The 25,084-nt window shown below is 47.9% G+C and overlaps 1 protein-coding gene across 1 annotated transcript in view; it reads left to right on the forward strand.

Annotated features, from left to right (window-relative positions):
- Nucleotides 1-9,454: 9,454 nt before the first annotated feature.
- The window catches only part of LOC122377620 (protein cab-1-like), a 30,082-nt gene continuing 14,452 nt past the window's right edge, over nt 9,455-25,084 (forward strand). Inside the window, exons 1-3 of the mRNA XM_043357869.1 lie at nt 9,455-9,807; nt 19,310-19,395; nt 24,103-24,322. Coding sequence (XP_043213804.1) covers nt 9,729-9,807; nt 19,310-19,395; nt 24,103-24,322 — 385 coding nt within the window. The 5' untranslated portion in view covers nt 9,455-9,728. The remainder of the gene's footprint in view (nt 9,808-19,309; nt 19,396-24,102; nt 24,323-25,084) is intronic.

The following is a 25,084-nucleotide window of genomic DNA, read 5'->3' on the forward strand; positions in this document are numbered from 1 at the left end:
CCCGGCGCACCTGATGCCGTCGCTCCATACACTTTTAAAAGAAATTTCCTGATCTCAGCAGGCATTTTCCCTACCACAAACTGAGATTTAATGACATCGCGCTGGCGCGCGATTTTGGCCATTGCCAGGCTCCTTTTTTGTCGTGCGCCGCAGGTTTGGGTGGTCTCTTGGGAAAACGTCGATAGCTCAGAGCAAAATGTAGCTAAAGACACCTGGTCTTCACCATTGGATAGAAAAAACATCGGCGCACGTGATGGCACCAAAATAATATGTGCACGTGCAAAAACTTTTAATTGCTAAAGGCACTTCCATTACTTAATAGTCAACCCTAGTAAATTGCGTAATTGTTTTATTTTTAGTAGTGAAAGACTGCGGAACCAATTATTTTCCTCAAGCAGAGTTAGTGGGAGTTTTTGAGGGACCAAATCATTGGGGATGCTAAACTGGAACATTTGGGGGTGCCCGGAAAACCATTGGGGGTGCTCATTTGAGCATTGGGGGTGCTGCAGCACCCCCAAAGGTATACAAATCGACACCCATGGGTGTTCGGCTTTGATCTAGCCTGCAGTCCGGACCGCGATCGGCCCAAAATAGAGTGGCCCGCCTAGCGAACACCATTCCCCCACCTTCGGCAGTAAATCATCCTGTGCCAGCACCAGTAACGGCACCACTGCATCACCAGACGCGGGTCACCAGGCACCAGCCGTTCGCACAGGGCCGGGAGCAGTGACCGAAGTCCCTCGCCCACGACGGCCTATCGCCATGCGTCAGTCGCACGCTCCGCCGAATGTTCCTTCCGCTCGGCATGGCCCACCGCGCCGCCGACCGCCGCGCAACAGATGCCCATATTGCGGGCCTGTCGAATCGGTTGGCGGCCGTCCAGCGGTGACGCGACGGGTCGTAGGTTCTCAGCGGGAGGGGGGAGGTGGTGGGGGAGGTGGAGGGAGGGGTCTGTCCCACGTGAGTCAGAGTGGCAGGACCGTGAAGGTGATGACAGGGGGGCGGGAACATGTCCAATAGGGTGTATCGTCGAATTTTGATTTTTTTTAATCGTCTTCACTACTAAATTTTATTGGTCCCTGGCATGTTTGAAGCCGTAGGATACCAATCAAAAAAATCTGGGACGAAAACCTAGCCTGCTGCGAGCGGTTGAACGGAGGCCTGTCGGGACGGCGCCAGGCGTTGAAGTCTCCCCGTTAGTTACGCGCACACTAGCACCACGCGGCGGCTGGCGCCGTGCCGCCGCGTTCCCGGTCAGCCGTGTTTTAGCGTTCACTGACGGGTCGAGGTGATTATTCTAAGCTTTCCTAAGAAGCTTTCTGCCCCGCAGCTCATTATTGAGCAAGAATATCGCACAAACTGCATAGAACATTGACATGCAGGTTGCCGGCACATATGGAGAAGGGGATGTTTTGGTTAATGCCTCCTCTAATAGGAAGAGATTGTGGAAGAACAACACATTTCTCTTGGAAATTACTCATCCTCCTTCTTCCTACGTGCCTGCTTTAGTAATCGAAGTACCCCTATTGACTCTACGTTCTTGATTCGGCTGTCGATTTTATGCATGGAATTCCGCTATATTATATTTTCTCGCTCAATGTCCCCTGAGCTATATTGAGGCGTCACGGGACAGCAATGCTCAGCACACAACTGCAGAGAAAAAGTCAATGTGGTCATGCGTTTTGTATGCCAAAATGTGTGAGCCTTGGCGTGTACCAGCAGCCGTTGTCACCATTGTAATTTTCACGACTTTATCTTTATAAGGATGCAATTGCCCACTTCCCAGTTCCCAGACTGGGTTTGGAGATATAGTTTTACAGAAACATTTAGGAATGTCTGTAATGTAAGTTAAAAGCTAATACCGAAAGGAATCCACATATTTTCGAATTTCCTGTTTGCTGTATTGCTTAGTAAATGCCAGACGTCATGATGGCATGGTTGCGATTGATGGTATGCCGGATGGCCAGGGTACGAACTCACGGTAAGTCAGCTTAGCCGGCAGGCATCAACAGGCACAATAGTCTTACACTGATATCGTCACCCTCAGTTATTCGTCACCATTCAGCAACAAGCCCAGAGCTTCGGGCTTTGAACCGTAAGGCACAGGTGTAGCAGCAAGACATTGCGCCGATTCGAAGGGCTGGAAGGGCAGCATCGCGGGGGCTGGAATGCGCCTGAGCGGCTGAGACCATCCCATTGGGACGGGGGTGTTCTGGGTGCACTCAGCCGCTCATGCTGGGAAATGCATCCAATGGAGCTCTACCCCATCCCCACCCGTTTCGAATGATTAGGCTGACCTTTAGTCTAGAACAAAGAAGGATGATGGTTGGCTGGTCCCGAGGATAGAAAGGACAGGTAATGACATCATATAATGAATCGAAGACGGCCCCGGCCCGATCCTCTGATAGAGGCTCATCAACACGTATCTCGTTGTGGACCATTTCGTTTTCCTCCACCGTGGTTTTTGCACCGACCTCAACGGGTTGGAAGATTACGATGTTCAGAAACCATTAAGGTCGTAATTGTATATTCGTTGAGTTAGGTTAGCCTTTCCATTCCATGAAGACTACTTTATAATTATTGGATGATAGGATGAGGTTTTCACTGTGTTGAACCTGTCCTACCTGCTCAGTGAACGAATATACAACGAATATACAATTACGATCTTAATGGTTTCTGAACATCGTTACCTTTCAACCGGTTCAGGTCGGTGCAAAAACTACGGTGGAGGAAAACGAAATGGTCCACAACGAGATACGTGTTGATGAACCTCTATCAGATGATCGGACCGGGGCCGTCTTCGATTCATTATATGATGTCATTACCTGCCCTTTGTATCTATCCTCGGGACCAGCCAACAGTCATCCTTCCTTGTTCTAGACTAAAGGTCACCCTAATCATTCGAATGGAGAGCTCCATTGGATGCATTTCCCAGCATGAGCGGCTGAGTGCACCCAGAACACCCCCGTCCCAATGGGATGGTCTCAGCCGCTCAGGCGCATTCCAGCCCCCGCGATGCTGCCCTTCCAGCCCTTCGAATCGGCGCAATGTCTTGCTCCTACACCTGTACCTTACGGTTCAAAGCCCGAAGCTCTGGGCTTGTTGCTGAATGGTGACGAATAACTGAGGGTGACGATATCAGTGTAAGACTATTGTGCCTGTTGATGCCTGCCGGCCAAGCTGACTTACCGTGAGTTCGTACCCTGGCCATCCGGCATACCATCAATCGCAGCCATGCCATCATGACGTCTGGCATTTAATAAGCAATACAGCAAACAGGAAATCGAAAATATGTGGATTCCTTTCGGTATTCGCTTAAACTTACATTACAGACATTCCCAAATGTTTCTGTAAAACTATAATATCTCCAAACCCAGTCTGGGAACTAGGAAGTGGGCAATTGCATCCTTATAAAGATAAAGTCGTGAAAATTACAATGGTGACAACGGCTGCTGGTACACACCAAGGCTCACACATTTTGGCATACAAAACGCATGGCCACATTGACTTTTTCTCTGCGGTTGTGTGCTGAGCATTGCTGTCCCGTGACGCCTCAATATAGCTCAGGGGACATTGAGCGAGAAAATATAATATAGCGGAATTCCATGCATAAAATCGACAGCCGAATCAAGAACGTAGAGTCAATAGGGGTACTTCGATTACTAAAGCAGGCACGTAGGAAGAAGGAGGATGAGTAATTTCCAAGAGAAATGTGTTGTTCTTCCACAATCTCTTCCTATTAAAGGAGGCATTAACCAAAACATCCCCTTCTCCATATGTGCCGACAACCTGCATGTCAATGTTCTATGCAGTTTGTGCGATATTCTTGCTCAATAATGAGCTGCGGGGCAGAAAGCTTCTTAGGAAAGCTTAGAATAATCACTTCGACCCGTCAGTGAACGCTAAAACACGGCTGACCGGGAACGCGGCGGCACGGCGCCAGCCGCCGCGTGGTGCTAGTGTGCGCGTAACTAACGGGGAGACTTAAACGCCTGGCGCCGTCCCGACAGGCCTCCGTTCAACCGCTCGCAGCAGGCTAGGTTTTCGTCCCAGATTTTTTTGATTGGTATCCTACGGCTTCAAACATGCCAGGGACCAATAAAATTTAGTAGTGAAGACGATTAAAAAAAATCAAAATTCGACGATACACCCTAATGTCCAAGGGTTGTCCAAATTGGGGATGACAGCGTTGAGATGAAGGAGGATGACGTCCATGCTTGTTCTAGATTATACTGGAATCGAAATCGATTACCGAATTCTTAGTTTTAACTGAGCCTGGAACGGAACTGTCAATGAAGCTTCTGAAAAACTTGAAACGATATTTTATTTTCAGGGTAAAATATTTCATTGGAGGATTTTTAGATATCTTGCTGAAAGCTTGCACAGTGGTCGACCTACCGGTAACATGAAACTGGTCGGCTGGTCGAGTCGCAAATATGCAATCCTCTTCCGCCATGTTCCACTCGCTTCGTTCCACCGGATCTTACCATCTAATCCCATCTAATCAGAGTCCCCACATAAAATTACCATTGCTACCCAGTCTCTCAGTGTTTCGCCGGCCGTTCTGCGGTGGCGAACGGGCTGCACTGGCTCCTTCGGGAACATTCCCGAAGAGTACGCCATGCTCCGGGACATTGCTGTGACGTCAGCGCCGTGCCGCCTCGGCCTGTCTGGGGGGGGGGGCGACAGGGTGGGAGGGAGGGTGGAGACGGCGTTCCAATCAGCGTGGTTCCGGCCTGGGCGAGCTGGCCCCATCAATAGCAACAGGTCCTGAATGTCGGCGCTGGAGGATGGCTACGTGTGACTATCTTTTGTCGTCCAAAGCGTCAGCAGCCTGTACTTGATCTATAACACGGCTGAAATCAAGAAGTGGAAGGACTAGCGTTTTTTATTTATTTTTTTATTTACTGCATGGCATGAAGTGAGCATATTTTGCTTAGAGCCTGTGCCACCAGGTCACTGACATACGGTATTATTGCCAGAAATGTTCCAGTTGTGCTGGCAATATATGCAATGAAATAAGTAATGAGGTGCATGCAAATATTGTCAATGCCAAATACATGAACAATGCGAAACTTAGAGTGAGGGCATTGCAATTAGTCGTTGTAGGTATATCCTCTTGGTTCTTTTTGTATACTGGGGTATACATCGTCTTAAGTCGATCTCTACGGAATTCACTAATGGCTAGGCTATTTCATGGCCATGCGTTGCATTCTTCATGCCATGGTCCGCCACCTGGTGGCTGAATTTATATCCTCAAGTTGAATTTCTTGACGCCTCAGCGCTTGAATCTTCCCGGTATCTCGGCGGTCGCAGCATAGAGGTACGTCTCCTAATTATCCTCCTGTTATTTCTTTTTAAGAGTATGACTCATCGAAAACTGTTGTTTTGCTAACATAACCATTCGTTGTTGATCATTGCTTGCAGGTTTTGTAAACAAACTTGTGTGTTTGGAACTTTTCCAGAAAGAATTAAAGTTCATGTATACTAAGGTATACAAATGTCCTTGGCCCGAAAAATTTTGAGACGTGCTTAAGAAGTAGCACTACAATTATTCGGAGGAATTGACCTCTGAAAAAAATAAATGTACACCCGAGTGACCAACGGGATTCTGCACGACGGAGAAATGTAAACGTCAGTATACAACGGACTGTGCCTAGGACTAGTCATATATACTGTAGTATACATGGTTGCTGGGTTAGTGAAAGCCATTTTTTTGTGGCTCACAAACAACCTTATGCCTTCAAATGGCTCTGTGGTTGAGCGTTGACATTCTTCGAATCGTTGGCGACCTCAATGACCGTAGATCCTCACTCAAAGTTTGATAAATCGCCCGATGAATTAGAATCCGACCCCTAAGCACAATGACATAGGCAAGCACCTCTCTAAAACACACCATACGGCGATTTTTTAGAGATGTCGCTTCAGATAATGCTGCAAGGTCTTCCTCTACTGTTTATCGATTCGCAACAGGTGCTACAAGTTCTATATCTTCAAAGGAAATGGCAACTAAAGACCTAAGAGCAGTGGGCAAGGGTCAGAAGAAGCTGAAGTTAAGGGCGAGTGGTGTTGATAATGAAACGTGTCAATACTATTAGCCATTTTACGCCCTAAACAAACGAAAAAATACACTTTGATGTTTGTATGGAAGTTTTCATGGGTTGCATTTCAGTCAGATTTTATAGGCTTTGAGTATTTTTGTATATCCCAGTATACATGTCACTGCGCATGCGCGATGACCTTTACGGCTGAAATGTCACCAATCTGGTCATTATTGGCACCAAAGCTCTCAGCCAAAAAAGTTTCGTTGCTCTCCATTCATGGGCGAATTGGCGGGACTCAAGAGGATATACCTAGTGCTACTATATAGACATAAGTAGTAATGTTTGTCATTTTTGCCATCCCTACATCATAAAGCAAGTCAAAGGCAAAACAGACCCTTTTCTGATGTAGTGGTCTATGATCAAGTGCCTCATTAAGCTGGTATTATTTTTTACCCTAACCGGGCCTATCCATTTCCTACAGGTACGAGGGGGCCGAAGAAATGGGGCAGGTATGACCCCTCGACGTTTCGCCGTTAATTAAGCTAGAGTCTCGCGGAAAACAAAGAGTGTTTGCCATTATGAGACGTAACGACTGGTTCCTGATTTTAAAGCCTCAGGTTAGCTGATGACATCTGAGGTCACCTCAGGTGCGCCAAGATACGAATTCGGTTTTTGATAAATACCTTCGCTAACGCCCAACAATGGTCGAGGATCCACGATCTTACGGCGCGTTCGTCATGCTCAGACGCGTCAAATGACATACTCTTTTTGTTTTAGTGAGGTCCATTTAGGGCGTCGACCTCAGGTCAAGGTTAGGTCAGAGCCACACAGGTCATGACATGACGCTGGTCGAAAAAGGTCATAATGCATGCCGTTCGACTCGGCAGGTCGTCCTGATTGGCCCATTGGTGGCTTTCGCGACCCACTAGCTGAGTTTGAGAGGTAATTATTAAATAAAAGCGTCTATCAACATAAATGACGTCACGCAAGATAAATGAAAACATTGAATTTCGCAAGAAGCGCATTAAATAATGATATCATGTTTGTACTTGTGATAGTTTTAGATCATTTCCGGCACCAAAATAGCAGCTCACATATTTTCCCGTTGACGTACAATGCAGAAGTCACGTGGACGACCTGACCTCAGATGACCAGTAAGCGAAATCCGAGATACACAAGTTGCGAGACCTTGGGAGGTTACTTAAGTCCCCAAGCTTCATTTTCCTTTAAAAGCTCCTCTGGCACTGAGAGGGTTACAAACTTGCGACATTTTAGGGCCGTGCAGAGGTTTACTGATAACTTTAAGTTTACTTATAGAGGTTTACTCACAGGCCAGTGACCCGACCTGACCTAAAAATGCGGTTGGTGTCTCAAAAGATTCGACTTGAATAAAAAGACAGGTGTGCCAACTTCCAACTTTCCATCGCTAGCTGTTCCGAGCGATCGCGAAAAACCCTTCCGGGAGCGTTACCCCCTCGGCCGGTGTGGGCTTAAAGTACCTACCACAGTGTTGATGATGGATAATGATAAAATATCTGAAGAAAGGTGTCTGCGAGCTATCGGCATCAGACAACTATGTAAATTATGCTACCTGTTGGTGACTGGCAAAGCCTCCGTATGCAAACGCCCTTTAAATCATCACCTAGGTGTTCTGACAATGTGGTATGCCTACAGTTCAGTGTTTGCCTGAGACGACAGGATGAAATCGGACTGTTAGTCCGGCATCGGCCTGGGTAGGAATTAGGAAAGCCGTCTTACATAGCGCCGATGCTAACGCCACCTACAATCCTGGTACGCAGCCTGCCTGCGGCCTCTACTGAAAACACGGGGAGCTTGGTGAGGGCCGGAGGCCCGGACGACGATGCTATACGCTGCCCATGTGAATTTCTGTATTTTGCCTGAATTTTGGACTTCTGTCTACAGAATTTGAAGGGGAACGGCGCTCGATTATTGATATAATGTTCGGAGTCATTCTGGATCTAATGACCAGATTATTTATCATTGCTACTCTCTCAGCAGCTCTTACTACCTACCTACCTACGTAAGAAGATAGTCATGAATCAAGCTTTCCGTTGTAAGTTCAGCAAGATTTTCAACAAAAACAAAATTTGCTGGCCGTCATAAGGTTCACTGAATGCAGCCAAATTGCTTGTGATCTTTGACAAATTACCGGTGACATTTGCGCCCAGCGATCAAAGTCGTGTGTTGAATAACCAGAGCAAAATAATGTTGCGAGTATGTATTGCTTTTTTTCTCGTAAAATCGAACATAGGTATTGTTTGACCTTTCCCTGTCCCTGCTGAGAAGAAGGGGTGTGTGTGTGTGGGGGGGGGGGGGCTGAGACATCAAGATTAAACATCAGTCGCTGCATCTCATCATGGCAACGGTGCACACGCTTTTTGCTGTGAACCTCTAATTTAATCGTGGTCGAAATGACGAGGGGTCCCTATCTCGCCCCCCGTCGTTATACATGCTAAGCATTACATAATTGACAGTTTTTAACCGTGCAGAGGTTTGCTTATGACGTCGTAGGTCAGTGACTTGACCTGGCCTGAAAATTGAGTTGGTTTCACAATTTCGAAAGATCTGTCTTGCATCAAAGTTCGAGTATGTATGCTGGATTTCAGCTCCTTTTCCTAACTTATCCGACAAATAACGAGAAAACCGTCTGGGGTGACACCAGCCCCTCTCGGTGGGGTCTGGGGAGGGTCAAAGCAATGCCAAATCCTGATTTCAGGGTCATTGATCTGACCCTTGAGGTCAACAGGTGACTGCATACAAAATGGGTACTCGGTGCCTACGCTTTTTATTGAGATGATCATTGATCATGCCATGACTAGAAGTACTAAGGAATATTTTATTCAGTAGTCTGTGTGACCAAAGGAATGCCATTTTTACCTGATGCTTCCCTCGTTTTTACGCCATAGCTTACATAGGCGGCGGAACGGGGGGGGGGGGCACCGGGGCAACGTGCCCCCGTTGATTTTGCCATTTTAACATTAGCCCTATGGGCGTTACATGGAAAGAATGGGACCAAAAGTCGGCAGTGCTCCCCCCCTTTAATTGAAGGTGTTTCGCCGCTACTGTTTTACGCCATTCCTAAAGATTATCACTTAATGCTAAAACGTCTCTTTTGAACTATAAAACACCAGCGCCCGCCCGTAAGTACATACACATATATAGCCAAAGAAGCCAATAACTGCCGAGCCGGTAATTGCTCCGATTGAGCGGCATTCACTGCTGCGTACATGCTGTCATAGCCCCATATAGCTCTTTCACGGGGAGGTGGGTCACGGGGTCAGCCTGTCCCGTCTCAGCCGTCACTGCACAACCGTCTGTGCTCCCCCGCTGACCCCGCTACACTACAGGTCATTGCGCGCTGATCACCTCCATTCCTGACGGCCCAATCTGTCGCGCCGCGGGGCACTGCTCTGCGGCGTCGGCCGTGTGTCAGGTACCCCCGTATTGACCGGCGTTTTTCCCCGCGGCGGCGGCGGCCGGGTCGAGGTCGCCGAGGCGCTGTGACGTCACTACGGCGGCGCACGGCGCGCGGCGCGCGGCGCGCGGCGGCCACTGTAGCGCTATCGATCGGCCGGCTATCAGTGGCAACATGGCCGCAGCCGGCGCACACCTGTGAGAGGCGCGCTGCCGCCCGCTCCGCCGCACCCAGTCGCCGAGCCAGCCATGGCACCGGCTGGCCGGACCGCGGTCCTCATCGCCGGCTGTGTGCTCTGCTTGGTCACCATCAGCACAGGATCCAGAGGTGAGAGACTGAGACTGATCAGAGGGATCGCTAGACTGAGAGACGAGTGGGAACGCGCTGTCCTCAGCCCACAGTTCTCAGGGTCATCGCCGATGGAGCCCGGGTTGTGTGTGTTTTAGTGTGTGTGTATAGAGTACATGTGCACTGCTTTTGACACACTGCAGTGACCGTACTGCGGCTGGGTGAACTCCATACGGCACTACCGGCCCCGGCGGACCGTCCGGCCTCCTCTCTCGCCCACTCAGCCCGCTGACAGCTCACCGCGTTTCACGGTCACCAGGCAGTGTCCTTCTGACCTGTGCCACATGTGTTTAATCTGCTCGCTCCGTGACCTGACCCAGGTCGCCGCTCAGCAGTGGAGCCATGATCGTGACGGTAGATCCGACCAAGTCAACTGGGCCTTTGTTTACGCACGGTGGAGTGAGGTCCCGTCATTTGAGAGCAATTGGTATGCGGGTCAGTAGTGTCAGTGAGGCACGCTGTTGTTCGACAGGAAGGCATGGTGCCGCCCCGCATATTGCGTGTGTTTACCCTGGCCTTGACCTTGGACATTGCGACATACGGAAAGTTTAGGTACTCTATTGCAAAATTTGAAAACTGGACAAGATAGAATTAAACCAAATCGATTTTTATTTGAGTGAATTGTGAGGTTCTGATATCTCGACTGATTCTACATAGATATGCGATTTTCTTGCATTGAGAATTGAGATTCTCCAAAGTGAAAATTGTTCACAAATAACGGACAGGTATAAGAAGTCCTTTTTTTCTCTGTATATTAACCCTCGCCCGCACATGCCATTTTCCCATCCTAGAACGCACATGGGGGGTGTGGTTGCCACCCCCCCCCCGCGCCATTTCGTTCCTGTTGGAGATAGAGCTTAGCGGTAAAGACCAAAAAGATTCTTTGGGAAGAGACGAATCCAATGATACCCAGTTTTACCTTCTCAGGTCAGTCATTGACCTTCCAGGTCAGGTCAAACTAAAAAATGTTGCTGTTTTGGGTCACCGTTGGATATCAAGTGCGCTGCTTATCAAATACCGATGACGATGCTGTTTTCTGGTGCCAGGCCAGCTAGAACCTCTTTGTCACACTACCCGACCAGAATTTTGCGGCTGAGGTCATTTCAGGTCAAGTTAGGTCAAGGTCAATTATATGTGTTTGTATGTCTGTGTGTGTCTGTGTGTATACTGATGTGTGCACCGATTGTTTTTGGGTCCATATTACATGAAATCATGCTCTGAGAAGCTTTTACCAAAAATGCAGTCAAAAAAAATCAAAAAAAGTAAATTCAGCTTGCCTAAAACGCAATTATCTTAGATGACCTAGGTTGACCTTGACCCTGACCTTGACCCCTGCACATCGCCGAACAACATGTTCCATGATAGGTGGGAGGTAAGACTGGCAAAAAAGGCCGAAATCAGGGTGTCAAAAGCTCGCAAGGCCCATGGCAATCGCAAGATGTTGAGAATTGGCCATTTGGGTCATGACATGACCTGAAAAACAAGGTCATATCTCCGAAACCAAAAATCAGAGAAACTTGAAATTTTCAGTGGACATCAAGAAAGGATAGAGGAGCAGCTATACGAAAAATCAGCCTTCTAGCGCTAAAAATGTTGAGTGCAGAGCAGAAAGACTACCTGGGGGGGGGGTGGCAACCACCACCCCCCCCCCCCCCATGTGCAGGCGAGGGTTAAGCCTTTATTGTAAACGGTTTTTAAGCCAGGGAGCATGCGAGTATTTCACGGTTACATTCCAATGGTTACAAACCGGCAGTAAAAGGCATTGAGTTGCTGAAACTTAGAAGCACTCATGTAATTACAAATGAAGCATTAAAAAAGTAGGAGTGGATTCATAACATGATCGGTAGCAAAATGGATCAGAAGGAAACGAGCGATTGATAAATTCAAAAAATATTTAGATTGGTACAGCGAATGCTTATATTATCTGACTCAGTTAGCAAGATTCCTTGAACTAAGAGATTTGTATGTCTTTAGCAAAATTGGTAGCAAAATTGAACAGTAGGAAACACGCGATTGATAAATTCAAAATATATTTAGATTGGAACAGCGATTGCTTATATTATCTGACTGAGTAAACAAGGCTCCTTGAACCAAAAGATTTGTATGTCTTTTTGAATATATTTGGAATGTCTCTGTGGTAATTGGTTGATAAGTGAGGTGGCAAGATCAGACTGCTGGACTGAGCCACAGAGCTATAGTTACAACTTACATTATCATCTAACCTGTCATTGGATGCTCAACATTTCCTGTAAGATGCCCTTTAACCCTCGCATGTGTAGGGGGGGGGGGGTCGGATGGACCCCCCCCATGGGTTTTCGCGAATAACTCGCGTAAAAAGCGGCCGATCGCGACGAAACTTTCAGTACCCTCGCATTGATTAATTTTACACCTACCCTGAAAATTTCATGACCCTGACCCAAATGACCTTTGACCTGTGACCTCTTTTCCGAGACCATGTTTGGCCGGAATCGCGATTTCGCGTATGTCGGCTCGCACTAGCCGCGTGTTTGCAAGCTTTTCGTGGTTTCAAACGTTCAAACATGTGATTTGATGTTACTCCCGTGTGTGTCAAGGTCACCTGAAGGTCAGGTCAGGTCATTGACCTTTGGTGACCTCGGGTGACCTCGGGTCACTTTTTCGAGTTTTACATGTTGCTAGGCTAGTTTTTGGAGCTGAATTCGAATTTAGCAACCATTTGAACATTTACGAAGTAGTTTTGGTGACTTCGTAACATGTTACGAAGCTGTCAGAGGCGGTTGACACGTACTACGAATACCCGTCACGACGCCTACTGGTTGACCTGACCTGACCTGACCCGACCTGGTCTAAATGCTTCAAGACATCATCTCTGATCAAAACTAACACGATATTCGTGATCAGCACCCCGAAAAACCCCATAGCAGCCACACTTTACGACTTTCTAACAGGTACCGATTTTCCCGACTTTGGGTCATTGACCTGACCTGGAAGGTCAACCAATGACCTAGGACCTTAAAATTGGGTATCATCGGCTTCCTCTCGTCACGGGCAACACGCTCGTTTTTTTCCGCGAAGCTCTAGCTCGATCAGGGGCCAAACGGCAAGGGGGGGGTCCAACCGACCCCCCTACACATTAGAAGCTGGCAAACGCCGCACACATGCGAGGGTTAACCCTCGCCCGCACATGCCATTTTCCCATCCTAGAACGCACATGGGGGGGGGGGTGGTTGCCACCCCCCCGCGCCATTTCGTTCCTGTTGGAGATAGAGCTTAGCGGTAAAGACCAAAAAGATTCTTTGGGAAGAGACGAATCCAATGATACCCAGTTTTACCTTCTCAGGTCAGTCATTGACCTTCCAGGTCAGGTCAAACTAAAAAATGTTGCTGTTTTGGGTCACCGTTGGATATCACGTGCGCTGCTTATCAAATACCGATGACGATGCTGTTTTCTGGTGCCAAGCCAGCTAGAACCTCTTTTTCACACTACCCGACCATAATTTTGCTGCTGAGGTCATTTCAGGTCAAGTTAGGTCAAGGTCAATTATATGTGTTTGTATGTCTGTGTGTGTCTGTGTGTATACTGATGTGTGCACCGATTGTTTTTGGGTCCATATTACATGAAATCATGATTTGAGAAGCTTTTACCAAAAATGCAGTCAAAAAACTTCACAAAAAGTAAATTCAGCTTGCCTAAAACGCAATTATCTTAGATGACCTAGGTTGACCTTGACCCTGACCTTGACCCCTGTACATCGTCGAACAACATGTTCCATGATAGGTGGGAGGTAAGACTGGCAAAAAAGGCCGAAATCAGGGTGTCAAAAGCTCACAAGGCCCATGGCAAACGCAAGATGTTGAGAATTGGCCATTTGGGTCATGACATGACCTGAAAAACAAGGTCATATCTCCGAAACCAAAAATCACAGAAACTTGAAATTTTCAGTGGGCATCAAGAAAGGATAGACGAGCAGCTATACGACAAATCAGCCTTCTAGCTATAAAAAATGTTGAGTGCAGAGCAGAAAGACTACCTGGGGGGGGGGTGGCAACCCCCCCCCCATGTGCGGGCGAGGGTTAACTGACTGTCAATGCTCACGTATTCACAAAAGTTGTATTCGACTTCCGTCCTTTAAAACATTCCAATATTTCTCATATTTTAAATGCCCTCAACCTTCCCTTTTCTTCCAATATCATTTGCGTCAGATAAGTGTGCATTTCATTTTCAACATACATACAGCTGTCGTTTCATGCGGGCGAGATGATGGGGTATACCTTCTAATCATTAAAACAGTCCGATCATATACCGGTCATTAGGTTGCAACATACAAGATCTGTGATCAGCAAAGCATATCATTTGTCCTATTGACCAATGATTGGAGAAATGAAATCCCCGCCTGGCTCAAGTTATTGATGATGTATTCAGGATAGGCCATTTGCACACAGCTCTACCTACATCATTTCCTGACTTTCAGACAAGTCAGCTTCAAACCGGTTTCACTGCTCAGCCTTTAGCATTCATGTCGGCATGCCGCGCTGGTTGGCCTTTGGAGAACTGCCAGTGGCCATCCAAGTCACGTTCATTTCACTTGGTCCGAATGTGATTTGATTTGCCAGGCGGTAGACCTCATTTTGGATGGCTTTTCTGATCATTTACTTTCATTGGTTTTCAATCTAGTCTTGCGCAAGCCTCGCCTCTGCTGACGCTGAAGCTAATACAGTAGGCAGTATGCACACATGCCGTCCAACTGGGAACCACGGCAACGAAAATCTGCTGCTTATTAGCACATACATTGCACATAGATATGCCAACATTTTATCTCCATGAGATCTATCACTAGACAGTACACTAGATTGTTAGCAACACACTACATATCCGTGTTATCGCGGCGTATCCATGGCTGTGGCTGAATAAACAAGAACATCCACCACACTGCGGCAAAAAACCTGACGAGGCGGTGCCGGAAGCTGACATCCTAAGCCGGCGGCTTCGCTGCCTGTCCGTCCGGCTGTCTCGGGATGCTCATTATCATTAGTGTGGGGTCACCTGAGACGGCCGGGGGGATGCGCAGTGCGCACCGACCGGAAGATCAGAGGTCGACATGTGCCCCGCAGCGGTGCGTTGAACGACAATAAACTGCCCCGGAGACGGAGGTCAATAGGGCTTAGACTGAATGGTGTGTCCTGGGGGACCGCGACGGCGGTCTTTCTTGTTGCATCCGTTCAGAAGTTTGTTTGCCTCGATGCTGAGTTTGGGCATATTGGCCCAGGAGGGATACGAAGTAATAAGTTTTACTACGAAAATGCAGCCCGATAACTTGTTTGTTTTTTTTTTCGCTTTGGAGGTGGAACATGAAAGTCTCTTGCAGGATGAGGAGCCGTGCTGACTTTACTTTTTACCTAAAATGGTGACCCAGTGAACTGACCAGAGACCCATTTTACATAAAAGAGCGTTGGTAAGTTTTCCTGGTGGCGCTTCGCTTCTATAACTACATTTCATAATTCAGTAAAATCCAGAAAAAAAATGAGTTCCACCACCCTACAATACGAGTCATTTTTTCAAATGTTTATACTAAATACTGCAGCAATGCAGCAACAAAAAAAAAACTAATTAAAACAGCTTCCTCCATGCGCGGTCGGTCCCTTCTCATCCTGGAACCTCGAGCGCTGACGGGAAGGTATGCTGTTCCGCAGTACACCTCTGTCATGCGGTGCAGCATGCGCCAAACCAACCGCAACCGCGGCGCCTTGAAGAACGGATAGCCAGACTGGAACCGTTCAGGCCAAGGGTTCAGGCTGTGTTTGCTCCAATAAGCTCGAACCCACCCTGATCACTTCAAAGCTCTTTCCAAAGTCGGATCAGTGCTAAATGGAATGGGATTGGAGATCAGGCACGGGGTGGTCTTGGCAAACACTCAATTCGAGAGATAAGATGGCCCTGGAAATGAAAGTTGCGGTTATACAACTTTTGAGAAACGCTGCCATCTTCTTCAGCAGTCTCTGAGAATGGTTTGCCCGGTGCTATATCATTTTACCCCCTGCCTCGGACACCACCCTGCGACTCATGGCACGGCGCCGTGGACTTCTTGCCCGAGAGGGCCGGACTCCTGCCTTCCTCACCCTGGACAAACAAGTAAAATCTGCTATACGTCGTGACGTTAAAAACGACATTGCTAGCCGGGTGAGGAGGCAGGGTCCGGCCTCCACCTTCCGCAACCTTCGGCAGGTGATCGAGGGCAAGAGGTCCACTCAGCGAGTCGTGCCTGAGGCCACCCCCAACGAGCTGAACGATTACTTTGTGGGGGTCGGCCCTCGGGTCGCGGCTGAGGTCCGAGACAGGGGGGAGCCCCTTCCTCTTCCTTGCAGACTACCTAGAGTAGGCGCCTGTGCACTCACCTTACAACCTATTTCCCTTCACTCTCTCCGATGTGTCCTTTTTTCCATGAAAAATTCCTCTTCTTCCGGCTCCGACGGTGTCAGCATCCGGATCCTACGCCTCTGTTTCGACTCCATCGGTCACGTCTTTCTCTACTTTGTCAACACCTGTCTCACAACCTGTGAATTTCCCGCGTCCTGGAAGCACTCTATCGTCCACCCCATCCACAAAGCGGGCAATCCTACTGATCCATCCAACTATCGACCTATCTCAATTGTTCCTGCCTTTGCCAAACTTGTAGAAAAAGTTGCTCAGCAGCAGCTGTACACCTACATGTCTGGCAACCATCTATTTTCCTCATCCCAGCACGGTTTCCGCTCTTGTCTCTCCACAGAAACCGCGCTCGCCACCGTATCCGATCACATCCTCTCTGCCACCGACCGTCAGGAACTCACTCTCCTATGTCTCCTCGATCTCTCCAAATGCTTTGACGTCATCGACCACTCAAAGCTACTATCCAAACTTCAAACCTATTCTATCGATCCGACCTGGTTTTCCTCTTACCTCCGTGGCCATTCCCAATCAGTTTGCACAACTGACGGGCGAGGAAACCGAGTCCTCTCCGATCCTCTACCCAATCCTATCGGCGTGTTCCAAGGATCCTCGCTGGGCCCGCTCCTGTTCCAAATATTTGCCAATGACCTCCCTCTTTTCGCTCCCGGGGCGCACGTGGTGCAGTACGCTGATGATACCCAAATTCTACTTTCTGGCAAAAAAGATTCCCTCCCTCATCTCATCGCCACTTTAGAACAAATTTTGGACTCTTTTGATGCCTGGTTTCATACCAACGGCTTAAAAGTTAACACAGCTAAAACTGAGCTCATAGTTTTTGGCTCGCGCCAAAATTGCCGCAGCCTGGATCCCATCTCAATTCGGTTCCGTGAGGACACGATCCGTGAGGGCCCCACGGTGAGGAACCTTGGCGTGGTTTTCGACAAGCACCTCACCTGGGACGCTCACGTATCGGCCCTCGTCCAAAAATGCAACGGTATCCTCATTGGGCTGTCCCACGTGCGTCACCACATCCCTTGTGAACTTCTGCCTACTGTGGTCAGCGCCTTGGTCCTCTCGCACGTCCGATATTGTCTCTCGGTCTATGGAAACGGGTCGGACAAAAACACACAACGCCTCCAAAAAGTTCTCAATTTTGCGCTGCGCGTTGTGTCCGGCCGAAGAAAATTTGACCACATATCGGACGTGCGAGAGGAACTGGGCTGGCCTACCGCCCGTCAGTTGTACGAAATCCACTCTCTTAACTTCCTCCACAAAATACGCTGCACCGAAGAGCCGGATACTATGTTCTCCCAAATCCTGGCCAACTCTTCCCTTCGCTCACGCTCAACCCGGCGGGACACTGATCTGTCTCTCCCACGCGTGAGAACCGAAGCAGGGAGGCGGCGCCTGCTCTACAGCATAGCCCAGTTGTACAACCGTCTGCCCCATGACATTAGACATCTCCCTCTGGGAGCTTTTAAACGCTCTGTTTCCGAGTTGTATCTGCGTGTTTAATGATGAATGTGTGATTTGAATTGTGTTCTGTTTGATGTGATTGATGAGTGTATCTTAACTTGTTTTTCCTTTTAACCGTGACGCGACACTCGGAATAGCCACTTTACTGTGGAGAGTGTTTTAACTGTCAAATACAAATACAAATACAAATTTTTTAACCCTCGCCCTGGCAGGGGGGGGGTCGATGCGACCCCCCCTAAGGTTTTTCGAAGATAGCGTAAAAACGGCGGCGCGCAGCGCCGCCAAATTTGGCACAGCCTATGGGGCAACCTTTTTACATATAACCTGAAAATTTCAGGTCCGGGTGACCTTGGGTCAGGTCACCAGGTCAGAAAAACCGGTACAAGGTCATGGTCAAATTTCAATTTTCTTTTTGCTCCTGTCCAACTCACAGTTTTGCACTGATTTCCTTCAAACTTTCAGGATGTGCTAAGTTCATCGAGTTGTATAACATATAGTTCGGGTTTTTTGAGGTCACTGACCTGAGGTCAGCTAGAGGTCATTACGTCGTAATGTTAAGCCTATGGGAAAATATTAAATTCGGAAAATACTGGAGATATCCGCTTCGTTTTATCACTTTTGTGCTTTGAAACCACAGTACTTAACAGCAGGTCACTTGGTGCTTCTTTGTTTGGTGTACTTATCCATGGGTCAGGTCAAATGAGGTCAACTGAGGTCAAATGACGTTTTTGCCAATAACTTGGCACATAATGACGCTAGAGCTTCAAAAATGGTATCATTGTGTTCCTGGTGATCAGCCGAATCGAATGATATGCAATATGATGCAATTTGGTCAACTTTAACTTAATTTATTAATTTAAGTTTACTTAAAATTTAAGAAAAACTTTAAGTACTTTTAAGCAAGCTAAAAAGTATATCATTCGATGCGCCTTGACGTGCTGAGTTCACTGGTGCTTTTCTTTTGGCTCTATCTTAATTAGATCAAAAGTTATAAGCGAAAAACTTTTGACCTGTTTTTAGCGAAATTTTTATATTTATACCCCCCAAAACCCCCCTAAATATTGACCTAGAGCAACCAAATTTGCACAGGGGCGAGAACTCCAGGGGGCCCACCTACCTACCAAATTTGGTGTTTCTAGGTGCGATAGGAGCCAATCGCGAGGGGGGGGGTCGCATCGACCCCCCCCCCCTGCCAGGCCGTGTTATGAAAAATGCCCTGCCAGGGCGAGGGTTAATTTAAGAAGTAAGTTTATCTGACTTTGGTAAACTGACATCACCGCATAATCTAGGTATACTCGCTTGACCCTGCGTATGAGGGATGCTGGTCCTCTTGACCATCCTGCACCTTGACATCTCCACTCTCCAGTATCTACTCATTCTAGTTATTCGTAAGTCATACGTTATTTTATGGCGACGCTGTTGAATAACGTCTAACAACTCGTTAGGCCAGTTTGCAAGCATACTGCATAGCGTTGTAAGAAATACAGGAGACCCCCAATGCTATAGTTATGCTGATGATAGGTATAAGCATCATCGGTTATATGACACTTGAACTAAACACTCTGACAACCTCACTGACGCTTACTTTGTTTCTTTCAGATGCATCTCCTCTGAAATCACTACAAACGGAAGAGGGAAACATCGACGACTTGATATACAGGATAGAACAGCTCCAGGAACAAAAGGTAAGTTGAGAACTCCACTTCAACTATCTTGTGTTCTAGATGCTTGATTGTATCTGGACCGTCAGCAGTGGGTCAATGATGCTCGTTTCAATCGACCTCTGGAAATCAATAATCGTCCTTGTTTACTTTGTTAGGGAGTTGCTACAGTTGAATTATTTGGTCCTGATCGATAGCGTTCGGTTTGTTTTTCGTCTATTTTATGGTAAAATTAGTTCAAGATACCTAATGTCAAGTGCCAATTCTGTGCTCAATGAGTAAACATTGATCCAACATAGGCGTCAAAGTCAAAATATAATTCAAACCTGAAAACGCGGAGCGAGTGTCATTTGGCCTCTGGCTCGCAATGTGTTTATTCAGCGGGTCGACCCCAACTACGGTGACAAATTGAGCCTCGTTGAGCGTGCGGGTGAGCCATCGTGGACCGTAGGTCTCCGCCTGGGACCCCAGCCAATATCCCTCATCAACTTCGCCGAGCGCGTGTCGGTTCACTTTACAGCAACGCCGGGTGGCATTTGCATGACGGCAATATTCCCATAAACATCATTATCTACAAGCACCGACTACAACCAGCCCAAGCAAGCCCTCGACTGGAGCTATTCTGGACCACATCAGACGCTGGTCTGATCCGCCTGCCTGCTAGCCTGGTATAGCTGAAGTAATAGACTGCAGGGACCGGGTAGCTGAGTGGGCTGCACTACATTTCCCTGCACTGAGCCGAGAACAATGAGCCGAGCGCTGAGCAGCCAGCCGCCTGGAGGGTGCACTGACCGACGGCTGCCACTCTCCCCGGAGCTCAAAGACAGAGTGGCGGAGAGAACAGAGCTTCTGAGATCTCAAGAACCGGGTAGAATGGCAGTGAATAGGGCTGGTGCGGCGATAGTAGTGGAGAACAGAACGTCTAAGGAAATTAATTATGAGAAAGAATGGAAAAGATAAGTGTCGAGATGGAGGGCTGAAAGGAACACGGCTTATCTAGAAGAAGTGGTTAGGAATTTGGTTGGGCTGGATAGTGGTTAGTTGAAAAAGAGAAGGGACCTGGTAAAAGAAAATAGGGAAGTGGCCTGGGACGAGAATTGAGTCTGCGAAATGACGCTAAATATACTGGCAAGAGGTTATTGCTATCATAAAACAAAATCATTACACAGTTGAGCATGCCTTCACCTGGCTGATGAGGTAACTTCGATATCTTGGAGGCTCTTTTCACGTGCAAAAGATAATCAATTCTGAAAAGACAGGTCAGTAAGTTTCGCTGTTATGTGGCAACAAGCGCATCTCCGATAGACAGAGCGGGAATTTCTTTGTGTCTGAGCGGACACGTCGAGTCGGCAGCGACGGGCGGTCGATGGTAACATCCGGCAGGCTGAAGAGCGTCGCTCCCCCCCCGGCACGAGCCCCCCCCCCCCCGCCTGCAGGAGCGTGGAGGGGGGGGGGGGAGATCGCCTGCGGGCACTCGGAGCCGTGGGCAGTGAGCGCAGTGGTCACAGCCACCGCCGCCGGCCGCCGGCCTCTCATGCCGCGCATACTAAGGACGAGAACTTCTGTAGAGTCGGCCTAAGAAGCCTGCCAGACAGCCGCTGAAAGGTCGGCGCTCCTGGAATAGAGACCGTTACCGAGTCCCCACAGCTCAGCCACATGTTGACATTGATATAAGAAAATATATAAAGGAATACCCCTGGATTTGACGTTTTGATAACCCGCGCCCTGGTGGGGTCTGTTTATAACGCGACCTGGTGGGGGGGGGGGGCTATTTTTTGCCCCCCCCCCTCGTATCTCCGAAACTACTGGACGGATCCGCAAAATTCAAACGGCTTTCGAAAGGCCTGTCAAATTTGTCGAAGGAAACCAAATTTCATTGACCTCGGGGTCACCGATGACGTCACAGGTCAGGTCAAAGATAAAATGTTTCACCGTTCACGGGTCTTCTAGGGAATGCGCTATAACACCGAGGAAAACGCATTTTGTCGAGAATCAGCGGTAGGGCGTCAGTTGCCTAGTAGATATGTTGCTATTAGAGGTCACTGGCAATACCAGGTCAGGTCATAGGTCAGGTCACCAAGGGTCACAGGTCAGGTCACATGAGCCCAACTTTACTAAGGTTGTGTGATACATGTTTTATGGCCGATTTTTCATTTCCAACTCAATGGTGTTGGTTATAAGACTATCAGGTACGGCTTAGGTCACTTTCTGGTGAAGTTCAGGTCAAGGTCAGGTCAAGGTCAGGCCAAAAAAAGTCAAATTTAAAAGTTGATAGTTTTGCATAAAATGGGTATTGATTCGATGCAGCTTGTCACGGGGAGTCTAATGGTGGTCTTTGTTTTGCGCTACGGGGTCTAGCATTGCTATAAATTGAGTTTGAAAATTTGACGTTATCAATTTTGAACAGTTTTTTTTTCGCTATAACTTCGCCAAAAAAAGAGGTATCAATCTCAAATTTGGTATGTGGATGGAAGGTGGTAAGGACTATCACATATATTCCGGGTTTTGCGAAATTCAAAAAACTTTTTGGATTTTTCGATTATTATATCTAAAAAATCTATTTTTTGTTTTTTGGTGGTCAAAATCCAAAAATTTCAAAAATCCGAGATAGTAGTTTTGTAGCCCTGTCCAATCTACAGCTTTTATGTCTCATCATTTTTCTGTATTTGCAAAGCTATAGGCCTGACAGCTCTTCCCGCAAAACCCTTTTTTGGGTCGAAAACGGCAGAACATGACGTCACTCTGACGTCATTTCCGGCCAACCTATCATAGCCTTTGGAAAAAATTTTGGTCACAATGTGTAAAATTGATGTCCAGTACTGAAAGTTTGGTGACGATCGGCGCAGCGGTTCTGGAGATATATCGAAAAGTCTGGAGGGGGGCAAAAAATAGCCCCCCACCAGGTCGCGGGATAAGGAAGCATTGGTGCTACTTCGATGAGGTACTCGTGCTGAGAGCTAAGAGTCAAATATGAAAACTTGTCGTTAAATTAAAAAAAGATGTTGCCACTGTGATTGAATATTGATTTAATAAATGTGAATGAATTCTCCAACAATTTCTTAGATATCAACTGACACCTCGCAAAGTTCATAGCGGTTATTGAACTTTTCGAATCAATCGTGAGCGTATACACTATGTTTTGGACAGCCGTGGGTACAACTTTGTATGTAGTCTATATGGAGAGCTGCAAACCAACCTTCGATTCGGTGTGAGTTTACCAAACCAGCTTTTAGTGTTTCTCTATTTTTCCTTTCCTCTCATACTAGCTAGAGGAAGGATATGCGTGGATTATATGTTAGAAGCAACAACATACTTTGTCTTAATTGCATAATACTCAGCTTGAACTGTAACTTATCGGAGAACAGATTGACTAAGTGACCGCTCAATCATCCCCAGGCGCAGTAATAATGGCGCATAAACGCGCAGCTTTTACGTTTTAAGCGAAATTGCAAGTCAGTAAATGGTGAGTGGGCGGCTTGCTACGCAACACTAGGCTTTGATGGGGTATTCATATGCAAAAATATAGTTCTCTTTCTTTTGAATTTCAGTCTAACCTTCATGGCCCTATTGAATAACAACGTTGAATAACAAGTAGATTAGGCCGAATGTTGATACCATGCGCCGAAGTAACGATGCAATGACGAATCACGTATGTATGCTGCTAAGCGACGTATGCATGTGATGTGATTGGATGACCGCTGACCAGGCAATGCAGTGGCTAGCAGTGCAGTTCCAATTCAATCTCTAAATCTGTGTGAGGCATAAGCGGAGGCATACAAATCGTGAAAGCAAATATTCTGGATTTATGCCTTTGCAAGCCTTCCTTCAAGGCTGATCGAAGTCAAGAAAACCAGTGACCAAGAAAACCGCATTGCGCCATCAGAACTCCCATGTCCCACAGTGTGACAGCGTAATTTCCATGTCTCTCAGTGTGCTGTCGCAATACCATATCCCAACCGTCCTATCATTGTAGTGTAATATCCCTCGCATTCCGCCATCGAAGTGCCATCATTTCCCCAAGTTTGTCATCATCCCTGCAACCATATTCCTCGCTCCAACGTCTCATCATTTGTCTCGAAAGGTCCCCGGCGGCTCGTCATATCAAGTGTCTATCCATTCGGTCCAATGCTCCGTAATGTTCACTGAAGACGCTCTGTTCAGATACTGAGAGGTCCCTGGAGGGTCTCTGCAGAGCGGCTAGGTTCCAGGGCGTCGCGCTGCGCCATACGCGGCTCAATGTCCGATCAGTGACCGGCGGAGAGGTCTGATGGCGCCATCGAGACTCGATAGCGTCTGACAGTGACGATCCGCCCGACAGGCTGTCTGGAGTGGCTGTCGGACTGTCATTGACAGCCTGTCGCCCTGAAGGACTGTCGTCGACAGTATGTCAGCTCCTATAGACCGTCACCGACAGCCTGTCGCTCTGGGGGACTGTCATCCTGTCGGACTGTCACTGCCAGTCTGTCACCCCCGGGAGACCACCTGCGATAGTCTGGGACTATAGACAGGCTCGATGGGGTGGATCTGAGGCAGGCGTCGGCTCCATTCAGCGATATACATAGCTGACCCAGCCAACTGGACACGACATACACGACAGAGGAGATAATCATATCGACAGCTCAATAGAGCGGTCCTCTGTATCCAGTGCCCGCTGGGAGAGCTTTGGGCCCGTTGTGTGAGAGAAAGTGACTGCGATCTACTAGCTGACTATTTTATTTATCCCGTCCACAGCGAGCTCAGCAGAAGCAGCCACCACCACCAGCTCCGCGGCCCTCATCAGTCCGACACCCGAGCAAGGCGCAGGAGCCGTCCACCGCCCACCCGCCGCGGCGGTTCGCCTACTACCCGAGCGACCCCGAGTACCACGCCCCGCGGCGACCCGAGGTCGTGACACGGCCGGCCAAACATGGCGACTCAGGTCACGGCCAGACAGCGACCAAGGGCGCCAAAGGTCAGTCGGATGGGGTGGGATGAGGTGGCAACCGAGGGGATAAGTATCAGCGTGTCATGCTAATGCCATTAGCACAATTTAGTTTTCACGAGCACACAAAAATGAAAAAAATCATTTTTGCGTGCTCGTGAAAACTTAAGAAGTACAGGATATCCGACAGATGTAACCGAGGCCCTGCACATTAAAATTCACTGCGTATTAAACTTTGTTGGAAAAATGCAAATTCGTGCCAATAATGTAATCCACACCAAAGACTGCATCACATAAAATAAAAAACCGCCACGTGTCAGATGAGTTGGCTCAGAGCTCAGAGCTCAGTCTCATTGATGGGGCTGAATCCGACCCAGACGCCTGCTGAAGATGTATTGTTTACCCAGCTGCTCATGTGTACACAATGGAACAGTGGCAGCGCATTTATGAACGTTTAGCTAAGGTCTTAGCATTTTCGCCGTGGTAAAGAACGACAAAGGAGCACTTGCTTGCCTATATTCATATGTGCGTACTGCGCAGCACCAGGGCTGCGGAGTCGGAGTCGGAGTCGGAATTGGAGTCTGTCGGAGTCGACAGTTCTGCCCGGAGTCGGAGTCGGAGTCGGAGTCGCCAAAATCTTACCGACTCCGACTCCGGAGTCGGAGTTAACGCTGCATGGCTCAATGTCATGCACTGCACCTGTTTGATTGCCGAATACTGCGCTCGAAATTAGATTTTGTCGAAAAAACAACATTTTGCTGTTTTGGACGAGCGTTTTCAGCGAAAGAAGCA

This window comes from Amphibalanus amphitrite, unplaced genomic scaffold, assembly GCF_019059575.1.
Source record: "Amphibalanus amphitrite isolate SeventyFive unplaced genomic scaffold, NRLGWU_Aamphi_draft 000048F_arrow, whole genome shotgun sequence".
NCBI lineage: Eukaryota > Metazoa > Arthropoda > Thecostraca > Balanomorpha > Balanidae > Amphibalanus > Amphibalanus amphitrite.